General features: G+C 33.1%; 2 protein-coding genes across 2 annotated transcripts; both read left to right on the top strand.

The window, feature by feature from the left end:
- Positions 1–584: 584 nt before the first annotated feature.
- LOC107630561 (gamma-soluble NSF attachment protein) lies at positions 585–7,459 on the top strand. The gene is made up of 9 exons (XM_016333743.3): positions 585–844; positions 1,268–1,335; positions 1,450–1,534; positions 1,666–1,824; positions 2,922–3,059; positions 4,419–4,497; positions 5,430–5,509; positions 5,811–5,940; positions 7,167–7,459. Exons 1-9 carry the CDS (start codon positions 798–800, stop codon positions 7,269–7,271), a joined length of 891 nt encoding a protein of 296 aa, XP_016189229.1. The 5' UTR covers positions 585–797; the 3' UTR covers positions 7,272–7,459.
- A 136-nt stretch (positions 7,460–7,595) lies between these two features.
- Positions 7,596–12,287, top strand: LOC110270204 (uncharacterized). The gene is made up of 4 exons (XM_021118998.2): positions 7,596–8,948; positions 9,042–9,062; positions 10,088–10,237; positions 11,621–12,287. The coding sequence occupies exons 1-4, from the start codon at positions 8,784–8,786 to the stop codon at positions 11,729–11,731; spliced, it is 447 nt and encodes a 148-aa protein (XP_020974657.1). The 5' UTR covers positions 7,596–8,783; the 3' UTR covers positions 11,732–12,287.
- Positions 12,288–14,364: the final 2,077 nt, after the last annotated feature.

The following is a 14,364-nucleotide window of genomic DNA, read 5'->3' as shown; positions in this document are numbered from 1 at the left end:
AAGGGTAAACTACAAAAAATAAATTCGGATTATTTTGACATTGAAAAAATAGTTCCCAAATTTTGTTATCAATAAAAATATTCTTAAATATTTAAAAATGCGAAAAAAAGGTCAAAAAATAATTCTTTTTTATAAGTGATAAATGACTTTTATATTAGACAAACTGCTTATATATTTGATCCAAAATTTTATAAGAATATTTAGATAACTATTTAGAAAATACAAAAAAAATCAAATAAAAATTTAATCTTTAGATTTTTTTTAGTTTTTTAAAGTATTATTAATTGTTGATAAAAAATTATAAAAAAAATATATACTTGATGAAAAATCACCAAATTTTAAAAATATAAATATTTTATTTTTTTAATTATGTTTATAAAAAATCATATCAAAATTTAATTTTTAAAATTTTTTTGATGATATATATTTAATGTTAGATATTTTTATTGTATATTTAAACAATTTCATAATATTTTTTTCAATAACAAAATTCAGGAACAGTTTTGGCAGCGAAAAAATATTTCGGATGCATTTTTTTGTGGTTTAGCCCATGAATAATTTTTAAATTTCATTTCTTAACTCTTAAGAGACCAATTTGTTGAATACAAAATCTGTTAACGAGACTTAGGGAGTTGGAAAAGCAGCAGCAAGAACGGTCGGTGGTCACTGGTCAGCAAGACGAGTAGAGTGTCGTTTGATGGTTGGGAAGCTGAACGCAGCACTTGAATCGGAGGAGAAAAGACTCAAAGAAGACACAACTCGATCATCCAATCTAAGTACTTCAATCAAACCAAACCATGTCCACCTCTGATCCCAACAAGTTGATAACCAAAGCTGATAAGCTGTGCGTTCTGCTTTCCCTTCTCATTTTACTCTCTCACTTATTCTCTCATTCATAATAATAAACATAGCCGCATAAAGCTGCATCGTTCCTCGCTTTGTTACTCGATCTCACTATTCAAGTAGTCGTTCCTTCGTAACAACGATCAAGATTTTGATGCAAATTCTGATTTTGTTACTTTGGTAATTTGGTTGGATTTTCCTCATGATGGGATTGAACAAATGTTCGTATCGTAATTTAGCATTGGGGTTGTGTTTATCTTCACTTGTGATGTTGGATATAATCAATTTCCAAAATTAGGTCTTAACTTGAAAGTAAAATGGGTTATTTTTAATTCCCAATAGATAGATACAAGGACATGGTAGGTTCTTTTACCTTACATGAATTATAGATTTGAATTTTCCTTCGGTTTCTCTTTTGACTCAGAACAAAACTCGGTTTCACAAGGTGGACTGCGGATTGGAGAAGTGCTACAGTTCTTTATGAGCAGGCTGGTAAAATGTTCAACAGTGTTCTAAGCATTTGATTGTTTGTGCAAACAAATTTTACGAGAGAAAAAAAAAAAAAGAAAGCACACATAACTAACCTAATATCCGATTTTGCTGTAGCTAATGCATTTAGACTTGCCAAGGACTACGAGAAAGCCAAAACAGCATATGAGAAAGCTTCAAAAGGACAAGAGATGCTTTCTTCGTATCCCTATTTTTTTTGGTTATTGCTTATGATTTTCTTCATCTAGGTATAATTCTCTGCTCTTCTAAATTCTGTTAGATTTGTTGTTTTGGACTGTTGCGCTCTATATCTATCCTTGACAAGTGAACTAGACCATGGGATGCCGCTAAGCACATGGAGTCTGCTGCTGCGTTAGCAAAGGAACTAAGCAACTGGAGAGAAGTTGCCGATTTCTATCGTAGGGCATCTGAATTGTACATTGAGTGTGGGAGACCACAGCCTGCATCCGACGCCCTTGCCAAGGGAGCCCGGTAAACTGATTTTCTTTTCTTCTCTCTTGATTTCCAAATACATTCTGTGTTTAATATTGGCAATAAGCTAGTATATGGTAACCCACTATGATCGAGTTGCTTCTGTCTTTGTTTATCAAGTAAAATCAAGGACGACAATCTTGTTGTAGTTAGTTGTTTCTATGGAGATATTTGGTGCTTTGATTTGGACTTTGCAGCTCAATGCTTGCTTTTATAGAGGTTTCTTTGGACCTGGCATGCTTTGGGACAGTATTGTCTATTGTGTTTATATCCACTGTTCGATGTGCTGGTTAAGGATGGTTTTCAAATGGATAGTGATTTGGACACATTGTTGCAATCTTGATCACTTAAAAATTCTATGATAAATATTCCTTTTCTGTTTCAAAAGATCTCTTATCTTATTCACTAGTTTGGATGATTCTGGGAGATGGAAGTTGGCCTAAGCCTTGTTGCACTGTGCTATATATGCCCGGGAGTATATGGTTGGAGAATATCTGTTGCACTTACTTAGACAAGCAAAGATAGCTTAGGCATTTGGCCTTTATTTGTTGGAAAACTCATGATCTTTTAGAGGCATTTCTCTCTTAGAAATGTTGAGATATTGGAATATGGAAAGCTACTCTTCATTGATACATGTTTGTTTTGTTGTTCTTATAAGGAGGAGTTCTTGTATCATTCTTCTCTTATGAATTATATTGTTCCTTCATCTGACAAAGGAAATCCTATCCCCACTTTAGCTGTCTCTGCTCACCATTTTTTGTTTTTCCTTTTTTTCCCCCCTCTCTAATAAAGTTTCTTTCCATAAAAAAAGTGTTTGCATCTAGTATTCAGTTCATTTAATAATCACTGCCAATGGAATAAGAATTTTACTCGAGAATAATTAGAAGTTATCTGCATAGAATGACAATTGATTACATCATGATGGCTCATCCTTTTTACTTCAATTGGTCAAGGTGTAGTACCATAGATGCTATATGAAACAAACACTAATCAGTTTATTTAATTGCATCTACATAGCTGATACAATTTATTAGGAATATAGTAGTGTAGCTCTCTATTATTATCCCAAATTTATTATGATAACTTCCTTTGTGTAGTGCATTGGAAGATACCATGCCTGAAGAAGCCATTCAGCTATATACAGATGCTTGTACAGTTCTTGAAGAGGATGAAAGAGAACAAATGGCATTTGATTTGTATCGTGCTGCAGCCAATGTTTATATAAAACTTGAGAAGTAAGTTCTGTAAAACTGTTAGAAAATAAAGATTATGTCCTATCTTCTCCACTCTTTTTTCTTTAGTATTTTCAACTTAGGTGAAGGTTTTAGTGGTGTTATATTTTGTCTGTGCATCCATTTAGATGTCTATTCATGTTGTTCCATTGGTTTTATTTATTTATTTGGAGAAATATTTTCTGTACTTATTTTGTTTGTGCATTCAGTTGGATGTCTATTCATGGTTTTCCGTAGGTTTTATTTAGAGAAATATTTTTTGTACTCATTCTGCCTCATACACTAAGTAGACACACTTTTTCACCACTGGATGAGGCATTGGACCCATTAAATGTTTTGATCAAACATCTCATTCAATGATGGAGAGGCGAATTTTGACTGAGTGTACAACAGAGAAGTGAGTAGATAATATCTAATTCATTTACATTTACAAATTTGACATAGCATGAGGCAAATATGACAATTGAGTTTGCAGCATTCTTTTTTGCAGATTTTTTTTATCATTCTTTATAATTTTGTGCCTGTTCCTACTGTATGTTCAGCTTGTTGAGTGTCATGTAGCATAGACGAGGATGAGTCGTGATAGCCAAAATGAATAGGGCAGAGAACAAAGTATGTAATTTAATCCTTGAAACTTAGGGATTAGAAGTCAGATGAATTGGAGGTTCATGTGATTTCCTGCGAATGAGATGATGATTAAGAACCATCTTGGTAATTGTTTTGGTGTTGTGTCCAACACTGCAAAATTTAGAATTGGAGGCTTGAAGGGATTTATCGTAGATTCAGGAAAGAGAAATATAGGTATTAAATAAAATAATCTGAGCAATGTATAGGCAAGTAAGCAAGTATTCGTGATAAATTTAAACTACATGGTTTGAAAAAGATGACAGGTTACGCGAAGTTGCTTGCGTCTGCACCTTAGAAATTGCATGGGATGGTGCAAGTAAAATGACACTTATGACTTCACATATATTCCATTATTCACATAAATGTGTTGAAAGAAAGTATTAAGGTCCCTCCACCCCGGAAAAACAAAAGGGAAAAGAAAGAGAAAGAAAAACCCACAATTTATTTTGCTACATCAGACACATCTGCCTCTGGAAACATATGAAGGGACCTAGCATTTTTTTATCCAATAGTGGGACAGTGATCTGGCATAGAAACCAGACACAACAATTCTTAATTTGTTCTCTGTCGGTTTCTCTCCTAAGTTTATGAATTCTTGGTCCTATTACATCTGTGCCAACTTGTTTGGCAAGAACTGCTGCTACTGGATCCTTGATTTTGTTTCTAGAATGTTAAAAACATTTTCATTCTTTGCATCTTAACATGTGTATGTTGGGTACCATTTATGATAAACAGATATACAGACGCCGCATCTCTCATGTTGAAATTGGGCTTGGCAGCTGAGAAGTCTAATGCTATCAATAGCCAATGCAAGGTTTGAAGTATTTTAGTTTTGGATTCTGTATTTAAAATAAACTCCAGTGACTAGGTGTTTGAAAAGGGGATTGTTTTCTTGATCTCCCTTCTGGGAATATGGTGGTAGTTTGTAAATATGTGATAAATTTTAAAGACTGTGAGAGCTATATATTTGGTTTGTTAAGAGTATTGGCCTTGTGCATTTAGCGGATTTACCTGTTTGGAAAACTGGATTCAGCTTTGCCTGTGGCTTACTTCTTAGAGTACATTTGGTAATTAACTTATAATCTTCACGAAATATTTACTGAGCTCAAGTCAGGTTACATTTTAAATTCTATTAGCAAGTTGGTGTTTGGAATGTTAGCGCACTGAAATTTTGTATATTAATTATCGATATTTTGTGTGTTTTCCATCTCTTCTCTCCTCTGTGATTTTTGCTTTATCTTCTTCCTAGTTCGGCATTATCTTAAGGTTGTGTTTTCCAAATACATTCTACTACAAATATAATCCAAGGCTAAACGTGTGCTTCCTATTCCTGACACAATTGCACACTATCACAGAATTTGTGATGTTATGCCTATTTTCTATGCCCTCCTGAACAACATTCCGTGTTGAATTTCTCGTGTACCTGATTTTCGATTAGCCAGCAGTGTTCTTCATCCTTATTATGTATATTGAAGCCAATGAAATTTTTTTAGTAGCAGGGTTAAGCACCTAAGAGCTTTCAAGAAGGTTGCAGGCTGTAAATAGTGAACCAGTCATATTTGAATGTTCTTGACTGAGAATTATTTTTATCCAAGTTCCCAAACTGTTGACAACTTCACATTTCCACTATTGGTGCATAGTTGCTGCATAATTGGTTTCTTCATATTGCAAGTGGAGGAAAGCTTTTCGTATATTTCATGTTCATATGAGAAATGCTCTCTCTTACATACCTTCTCATAAATGCAGGCATATCTTAGTGCGGTTATTATCTACCTTTATGCTCATGACTTTAAGCAAGCAGAGAAGTGCTACAATGACTGTTCCCAGTGAGTTTCAGCCTCCTCCTCCTTATTCTGAGATTTGCCTGCGAAAATCAACATTATATATGGATGATAGGATCATTATAGCAAAATGAAAATGATATTGTCATTGATGGTAGTGGTGTTGTCATTAGCTTTGCTCATATATTTCCCATTATTTTCTTCTTGCTCCATACCATCTTAGCGTGTGTGCATAACTTTTTGTTGTTTTTAGGATTGACTCTTCTCGGTAATTTATCTTGTGCTTCATTTGAGTTAATTATTTCAATTGATGAATTTCTGGTATAAATGCTTTTGGCATCTCTAGGGTTGATGCTTTCCTCAGCAGCGACCAGAACCGTTGTGCTAGCAAGCTTCTTGCTGCTTACACAGATGGAGATGTTGAAGAAATCAAACGTGTTGCTCAGTCGAGCACTATTTCACATCTTGACCATGTGGTAGGTGATTTAGTTGTCATGAGCCAACTTTTCCAACTTTTTAAATTGTTTGAAGTTGGTACATATGGTTTTCATATTTAAAACAAATCATAAAACATTCCTGATCTCTTGAGGACATGGAACTCCCTTATTTGGGTGCTGTAGATGTTCATTTTGCATTTTCGTATCTAAGATATGTTTTTATAATGTGAGGTTACAACAAGTTAAGTTATTTAAGTGCCGTGATTCCATTATCCAAATTGATAGGGAGATATATGGATATGTGAATTATGGGATTGAATTGTGGTCAAAATGGAGGTGTCTGAATCTTTATCTACGATATAAAAGTACCATAAATGAGTAAATTTTATTGAACAGTTATTAGACCAGCAATGTTTTATGAGATTAAATAGGGTGGATATGATAATGCTTCGATGGATTAGTGAACACATTAGATTAAATAGAATTAAGAATGAAGACATTAGGGATAGTTGGGGTAGCATCAATCATGTAGAATCAATCTGGTAGAATCTCATCTTAGATGCTTTGAACATATTCAGTTAATGTGCTTCAGCTTGCCTAAAAGCTTAGTCAACTAAACTATGATTTTTGGCAATGACCTGTCATGAGAATTAAATTTCAGTATTCCACAAACCTTATGATCCTTGTGCAGTAAAGCTGTATTTGGTTTTGAGAATAGAATAAGACAGAACACTGAGAATAAGACACAAAAGACAGAGACACAAAAATTAGTGTTTTTATATTTTGTTTGGTAATAAACTGAATATAAAATAGAACAAATAATAAAAGTTCAATTTACCTTTAATTTTTTCTTCACATAAAATTTAGAAAGAAAAATAGAATGATAAAAAATATAATTATAAAAAATTGATAGTGACAATAAAAAAGAAAAAAAATAAGTTGCATCTCCGTTCAGTGTCTCTGTATTTGTGTCCTTCCTGACACAATATACTAATTCAGTGTCTCCGGATATAATGTCTCTGTTCATGTCTTATTTGCCAAATACAATGTGTATTTGTGTCTATGTCTCAGTGTTCTGGATTTGTAAACAAACGCAGGCTAAGGAAGCCCCATGCCTTGTGCAGTTGTTTTTCTCATGTCCTGACAATAGTCTTCAATTGCTTGCCTATTATGGCTGAACATTGATTATCAACCTTATTAAATACTACACAGCATAGAGTTTTCACTTATGCTGTTACTTCTTATTGACATGGTATATTCTGCAGATCATTAAGCTTGCAAGGAAACTCCCAACAGGCGATGTGAGCGCACTAAAGGGCAGAACTGCTGAAGGGGAAGAAGCACCACTTGATGAAAACGATCTGACATAAACATCTAATAGACTAATAGCTTTTTAAAATAAATAAATATTATTATTATAACCTATTTCTATTTGTAGAAGAGATGAAGATCTCCATTTATTTGTTCTTTTGTTTGATAAATACATCATATTGTGTACCAGGACATGTAGAATGCAGGTATATTCATTTGGCTGTTGAGTATGTTGATCACTTGTCAATAACCTTGTCTTTCTATTTGATAACTAAATATTTTGCACAATTCAACCAATGGATTATAGTTTTAGTAAATTCACTAATCACCAGGAAATGCTATGAATTAATTAGAAAGCTCGTAAAATTCACTAATTGACTAATTATGCTATGGATTATAGTTTTGGTAAATTCACTAATCAGTGTGTTATTCAGCAGACAAATGAACGTATGGATGAAAAGGCCAAGACAAAGCTGAAACAAAAGGAATGAAATGAGATTTATGCTAGCTATTATGAGGTGTAGACAGTAGTAGTACTAGTACGGCTAAAACAGAATTGGTTTCTTCTGTTATAACTTATAACCTAATTTACCAATTTTTGAATCACTCTTGATTGTGTAGTTTAGGGCTGTGTTGTATATATAACTCACTAACAAACCATTATTGAGACCCTTTTGATTCTCTGCCTAATTCTCACATGGTATCCAGAGCCTTTCTTTTTCTTTTCTAACTCATGGCCCTCATTGCTTCCAATCAAATCCAAAAATCACTACTCTATCCGATTCCAGACAAACTCAATGAAGACAACTTTTTCACTTGGCAACAATTAGCTTTTGTCTACAATCCACAGCCAGAATCTGCAGCAACATCTTCTTGAGAAGGCTCCTCCAGAATTTGCTAATGATGCTGATAAAGCGGCTGGAAAAACTTCAGCCCAGTATGAAGAATGGACCCTTCAAGACTACAACTTGTGCACCTGGTTACTTTGCTTAATGGATGCTGATTTTAAGAGCAAAATGGTACATTGTTTGTACGCTTATCAGATTTGGGATCGCTTACAACAATATTTTGTTTCATCCACCAAAACCAACTTCGTCAATACAAGACCCAGCCGAAGAATGTCAAGAAACGAAATCTTTCAATCACTGATTACTTGAAGAAAGTCAAGCGATTAGTAGATTCTCTTTCCGCCGTTGGACACACAATTTCTACAAAAGATCACATTGATGCCATATGTGAAGGACTTCTAGAAGAGTTTTCTTCTGTTATTACCATTGTAAGAGCTAAACCCGAAATCTCTACTATTGGTGAAGTTGAAGCTGTTCTAATTTCACATGAAGAAATGCTAGACAAATAATACAAGAATCCAAATCTTGGCTTTACTCAAGCAAATTATGCTCAAACCCCTTTTCAGCAGCAATCTTTTCAGAATAGAGGTGGGTTTGGTGGCAGAAGAGGAAGAGGTGGAAGGTTTGGCCGTGGTGGTCGCAATGCTTGGCAATTAAACTCTCGACCACAATGCCAATTATGTCATAGAATGGGACACACAGTTCTTCAATGCTTTTTTCTATATGATCAGAATTATCAAGGTCCACCTTCAACTAGCAATACTTTTACCCCATCAATTCAGAGTTCTATTCCACCTCCTCCTCGTTCATCTTTACACCAACCCTTACCAAGAACCTACCTTGCTACACCTTCTTGCATCTCAGATTCCTCTTGATACCCTGATTCCGGTGCTTCACATCATCTTACACACGATGCATCCAATTTAATTTCTACTGTCGATTATCCCAATTCTGATCAATTATATGTTGCTAATGTATCAGGCATTCCAATTTCCAGTTCTGGTAACTCTCTCTTATCTGACCCTATTACTCACAACACTTTTTCCTTAAAGAATCTTTTGCATGTTCCAACAATTGCTAAGAACCTTATTAGTGTTTCTAAATTCTGCATTGATAATAATGTCTTTTTTAAGTTTCACCCCTTTCATTGTTTTGTAAAGTCTCCGATCAGCAAAAAGGTACTTCTTCAAGGCTTGCTTAAACAAGGCTTATATGTGTTTGATTCTTTGAGAACTGCTGTCTCCAATCCACATGTTACACCAAGTGCTTTCATTTTTGCTTTAAGTGCTAATTTGCGATTGTGGCATCTCAGATTAGGCCACCCGTCTGTTACCATAGTTAAAAATGTTCTAAAGACATTGTGTGAATCTTGTTGTCTTGCCAAAATGCATACTCTTCCCTTCACAGATTCTACTACTACATATTCTGCACCCCTTGAGTTAGTCTTTCTTGACATTTTGGGACCCTCTAGATCAGGATTTAAATATTATCTTAGTATAGTTGATGCTGACACAAGGTATACTTGTCTATATTTACTTTACTCTAAATCTCAGTTCTTGCAAATCTTAATGCAATATAAGAATCTCATGGAAACTATAACTGGTTGTAAACTCAAGCGTATACAAATAGATAATGCTAAAGAATTTACTTCTACTGCTATTAAAGAATTTTTGCATCTCCATAGCATTAGTCACAGGCATTCATGCCCTTATACACACCAACAGCAGGGTGTAGTTTAAAGAAAACATCGCCATATAACTAAAACTGGCCTTGCTTTACTTGCTACTGCTGATTTACCTAAACAATTTTGGGAAGATACCTTCCTCACTGCCACATTTTTAATTAATAGATTACCAACTCCTACATTGAACATGAACTCACCTTTTGAAATGCTAAACACTGTTAAACCTGATTATACTATGCCTAGAACTTTTGGTTGTGCGTGCTTTCCTCATACTAGACCTTATAACTCTAATAAACTAGATTTTCGATCTGAAAAGTGTATTTTCCTTGGCTATGCTCCACAGCCCAAAGGCTTCAAGTGCCTAAATGCTACTGGAAAAGTGTATATTGCAAGAAATGTACTTTTTGATGAATCTAGTATGTTTCCTTCTTTAAATACTAATTGCTCTACAGCATCATCAGTGAGTACATCTTTCATTCCTCAAATTCCTCAGGTAACTCCTATTTCTTCTACTGACTCAGTTAATTCTGCTCATGCTCATTCTTCCAATAATCATATTTTATCTGCGTTACCCTTTATTTCCACTATTAATCATTCATCACATCATACTAATTTTTCATCATCTCATCAAATTGCATTTGACACAATTCCAATTTCTGGGACTGCAACTCATTTACCACCCCTTACTTCTACATCAGCATCATCTAACATACATCCTATGATAACACGCCTTAAGTCTGGAATTTCAAAACCAAAAGCTTTTAATGTCATTTCCTCATACTTGGATCTTGTTCAAAATCCTCCCAGAAACATTAAATAGGCACTTACCTCTCCTCACTGGCTTCAAGCAATGAAAGAGGAATATGCATCTCTTATGAAACATAAAACATGGTCATTAGTTCATCCTCCTCCCAATGCTACTGTTATTGGCAGTTGTTGGATTTCTGCCATTAAAAGAGCTCCAGATAACTCTATTGTTAAGTATAAAGCTCAATTGGTGGCAAAAGGTTGTCATCAACAAGACGGTGTTGATTATGCACAAATTTTTAGTCCAATGATTAAACCAGCCACCATTCGAACCATTGTGTCAATTGCTTTATCCAAAGGCTGGCCATTAAGGCAATTTTATTTTAATAATACTTTTTTAAATGGTGACTTACATGAAACTGTTTCTATGCATCAACCATCTAGTTTTATTACTCATGATTCTTCTCTTGTATGCAAACTAAATAAAGCTATCTATGGTTTAAAGCAAGCTCCAAGAGCTTGGTATAATAAGCTATGTTCAACTTTGCATACATTAATTTGGTTTTTCAAGCACCAAATCTGATCCCTCTTTATTCATAAGGTTTAATTCATACTCTACAATCTATATCTTAGCATATGTTGATGATATTCTCATTACATGTGATAATGATTCTACAATCTGCACTCTCATTGCTGATATAAAGTCTTTTTTTTTGCATTAAAAGATCTAGGCAGTGTTAATTTCTTCTTAGGCTTAGAATTTAATATCTTATCTGATCATGATATTCACATCACTCAATCTAAGTATGTTAGGGACTTACTTGAGAGAGCAGGAATGTTAAACTCCAACCCTGTCCCTACTCCTATGGTTAGCACTTTGAAATTAACAAGGTACTGATTATTTTGATAACCCAACCTTTCTATAGATCCTTGGTTGATGGACTTCAATATGCTGTTCTCACCCATCCAGAGATAGCATATGCAATTAGTAGAGTTAGTCAGTTTCTACAAAATCCTCTTCAATCTCATTGGCTTGCTCTAAAACGTATTCTTAGATACTTATCAGGCTGTATTACTCATGGTCTTCATTTTACAAAGAGTTCTGATTTTTGAATCTTAGCTTTTGCAGATTCAGATTGGACAAGTGATTTTGGAAGGTCGGAGATCTACTAGTGGGTACTGCTTATATTTTGGATGTAATCCAATCCTTTGGTCAAGTCGCAAACAAAAGAGTGTCTAGATCATCCACAGAGGCAAAATTTTGATGTTTGGCAGATGTTGCTGCTGAAACTGTGTGGTTAACTACCTTTCTCACTGAACTCAAATTACCACCCACAATTCCACCAACTATCTTTCGTGACAACCTCGGTTTGTTATCTTAGCAGCTAATCTAGTACTTCATAGTCGAATAAAACATTTTGTTCGAGACAGGGTCAACAAGAAACAGCTCTTTGTGGTTCATGTTCCCTCACATTCTCAAGTCACAGATGCCCTCACCAAGCAAGCCTCTTTCCTCTACTGCTTTTCGCAACTTCAAGAACAAACTCAGGTTAATGCGGCATTAAGTAGTTCCAATAATATTCTACTATCTCATCCTCTTCGAATGAGGACTATGATGATGATGAAAATGATATGTTTTCAGTATACTTATTTTTACATTTTGAATTGACTTGTTAGTTTTTAGTATTTTTCTCTTTTAGTTTGATAACATGATTAACTTGTTTGTTTTTTTGAAATACTATGAATATATTCTAATTTAAGCATGAAACATGTTTATTTTGTGATTGGAAAAAGAATCTTGTTGTATCTTGCTAATGGACTTTGTGTTGTTTACTGATAGATACCAACGTTTCTTCGGAACAAATTATCAATAGAAAATTTGACAATAATTACTAATGGAAAATTTATCGCTCGTTACTGAAGAAAAATCCGTCAAAAATCTGGATGATTTTGGCCAAATCTTTGGACAAATCAAAGAAAAATTTATCAATAACAAAAAAAAAAAAACGGTAAATTACTCACAAAATAATTTGTCAATAAATTATTTTCAACGAGACTTTTACTGACAGATATAATCCGCTGATCAATTTGTCTATAAACAAAAATTCGTTAATAAACAAACCAAAATCTATCGGTAAATTTGATTATAATTTGTTTTTTTCTGGTATTGCTAATCCAATTACTATAACTCTTTGTAATGTATCTTGTGTAACCAATGTTCTAATTGTCACCATACAAACTCAAACAAAACTTGTCATGAATTCTGTGGTGCCATTCACAAATTGGTGGCACTATGCCTCCTTGCTAGTTTATGGTGCACCAGCAATTATGCTCTCTTTTTCAACCTACAGTAAAGGGTAAAAAATACTTTAACCAATAAATTAAAAATTAAATTAAAAAACAACTAATGTGAAATTATGTATTTAGTTATTTTAATTATTTTCTAAAACTGAAAAATTTTATTCTAGTAAGAGAAATAAACATAACAACTCTAACCCATTTGGACGTCGATTCCCATGTCGTTGCTCACTCTTCATCTTTGTTTGATTGCATTTTTGCTTCCCTTGTTTTGTTTAAGCAGAGACTTTGTTTATTTGGATGTAGGTAGAATGAATTTGTTGGAGAAATTATTTCATTCTAAAATATTTGTTTAACTTTTATTACAATGAAAGCTTGCATCAAGCTTCAATGGTGGAACCCGTATTTTGTTATTCTTGCTTAGAAAAATTAAAAATTTTTTAGTCGATATATATTTGAATAGTATATGAGTTTTGTAAAGTGTTCAGAGACAAATCCAGAGTCACCAAGAACATGAAAAATCATGGCCAAATGAAGGAGATATGACTGTTGACCCGTTTTTCATTGGGTGGATCACAAATTGGATCTAATCATCCGTCGAAAGGTTGAAGAATGAAGATGATGCTGCTATTATGTAACAGTCACAAGTACAAGAACAAAATCGATAATTTGAAAAACAAGTACAAGTTCCAAAAACACAAAATTAATTATGAATGTATCAATACATTTATTTATCATTTTTCTTAATTCTATAAAAAATATTTTATTTAAATTGTAAGAAAAATGATAAATAAATATATTGATACATCCATGATTAATTTTGTGCCTCTAGAACTTGTATTTGTTTTTTAGATTATCGATTTTGTTCTTGTATTGTTATCATAGAAGACATTCCGTTAATTATTTAACTTTGACCTTATAGTGGGATTATATTGAAGCTAAATGAATTTTTTTTTAATTTAAATAAGATACTTTAAATCTTAAAGACCAAAACAGGATTACGCTCAAACGTAAGGGATCAATTTAGTACTATACCTCTTAATTTTTTACCGAAAGTTTGTTGTGCACACTTACTATATAATAATATAGAAATCTAGTTATCAAATTAGCTAACACATAATTTTTTCTGTTAAAGAAAAAAGACATTAAAAAAAGATAAATAAAGATTACTAGGAGTACAAAAATTTATTATAAAAATTCTTTTTAAGAATTTCATAAATCTTATCTTAGGATTTCAGTCACCGTAATTCCTTGTTAGACTAAAAAAATACTTTGCTGTAGCTAAATTTGCCAATCTTTAAAATAATTTTACTTCAGCTATGTCTAAATTATCTATTTAATAATTATTAAAATAATTAACTTTTTTATAACAAAATAATTAAATATATTATAACAAACCATTCAAATTTTTAAATATATGTTTCAATATAAATTTTAGTGGCTGTTTTTTAAATTCTATATAACATGATTGATTATTTATATATTATTCTATTATATAATACTAATTATATAAACAATAATTAATATAAAACACTCTTTAATTATAATTAAAATTTTTTCTTTAATGTATCTTTT

Source organism: Arachis ipaensis, chromosome B3 (assembly GCF_059453495.1).
Source record: "Arachis ipaensis isolate K30076 ecotype BB chromosome B3, ASM5945349v1, whole genome shotgun sequence".
Lineage (NCBI taxonomy): Eukaryota > Viridiplantae > Streptophyta > Magnoliopsida > Fabales > Fabaceae > Arachis > Arachis ipaensis.
Note: the sequence above shows the minus strand (reverse complement) of the source record. Positions and strands in the feature narration are given on the sequence as shown.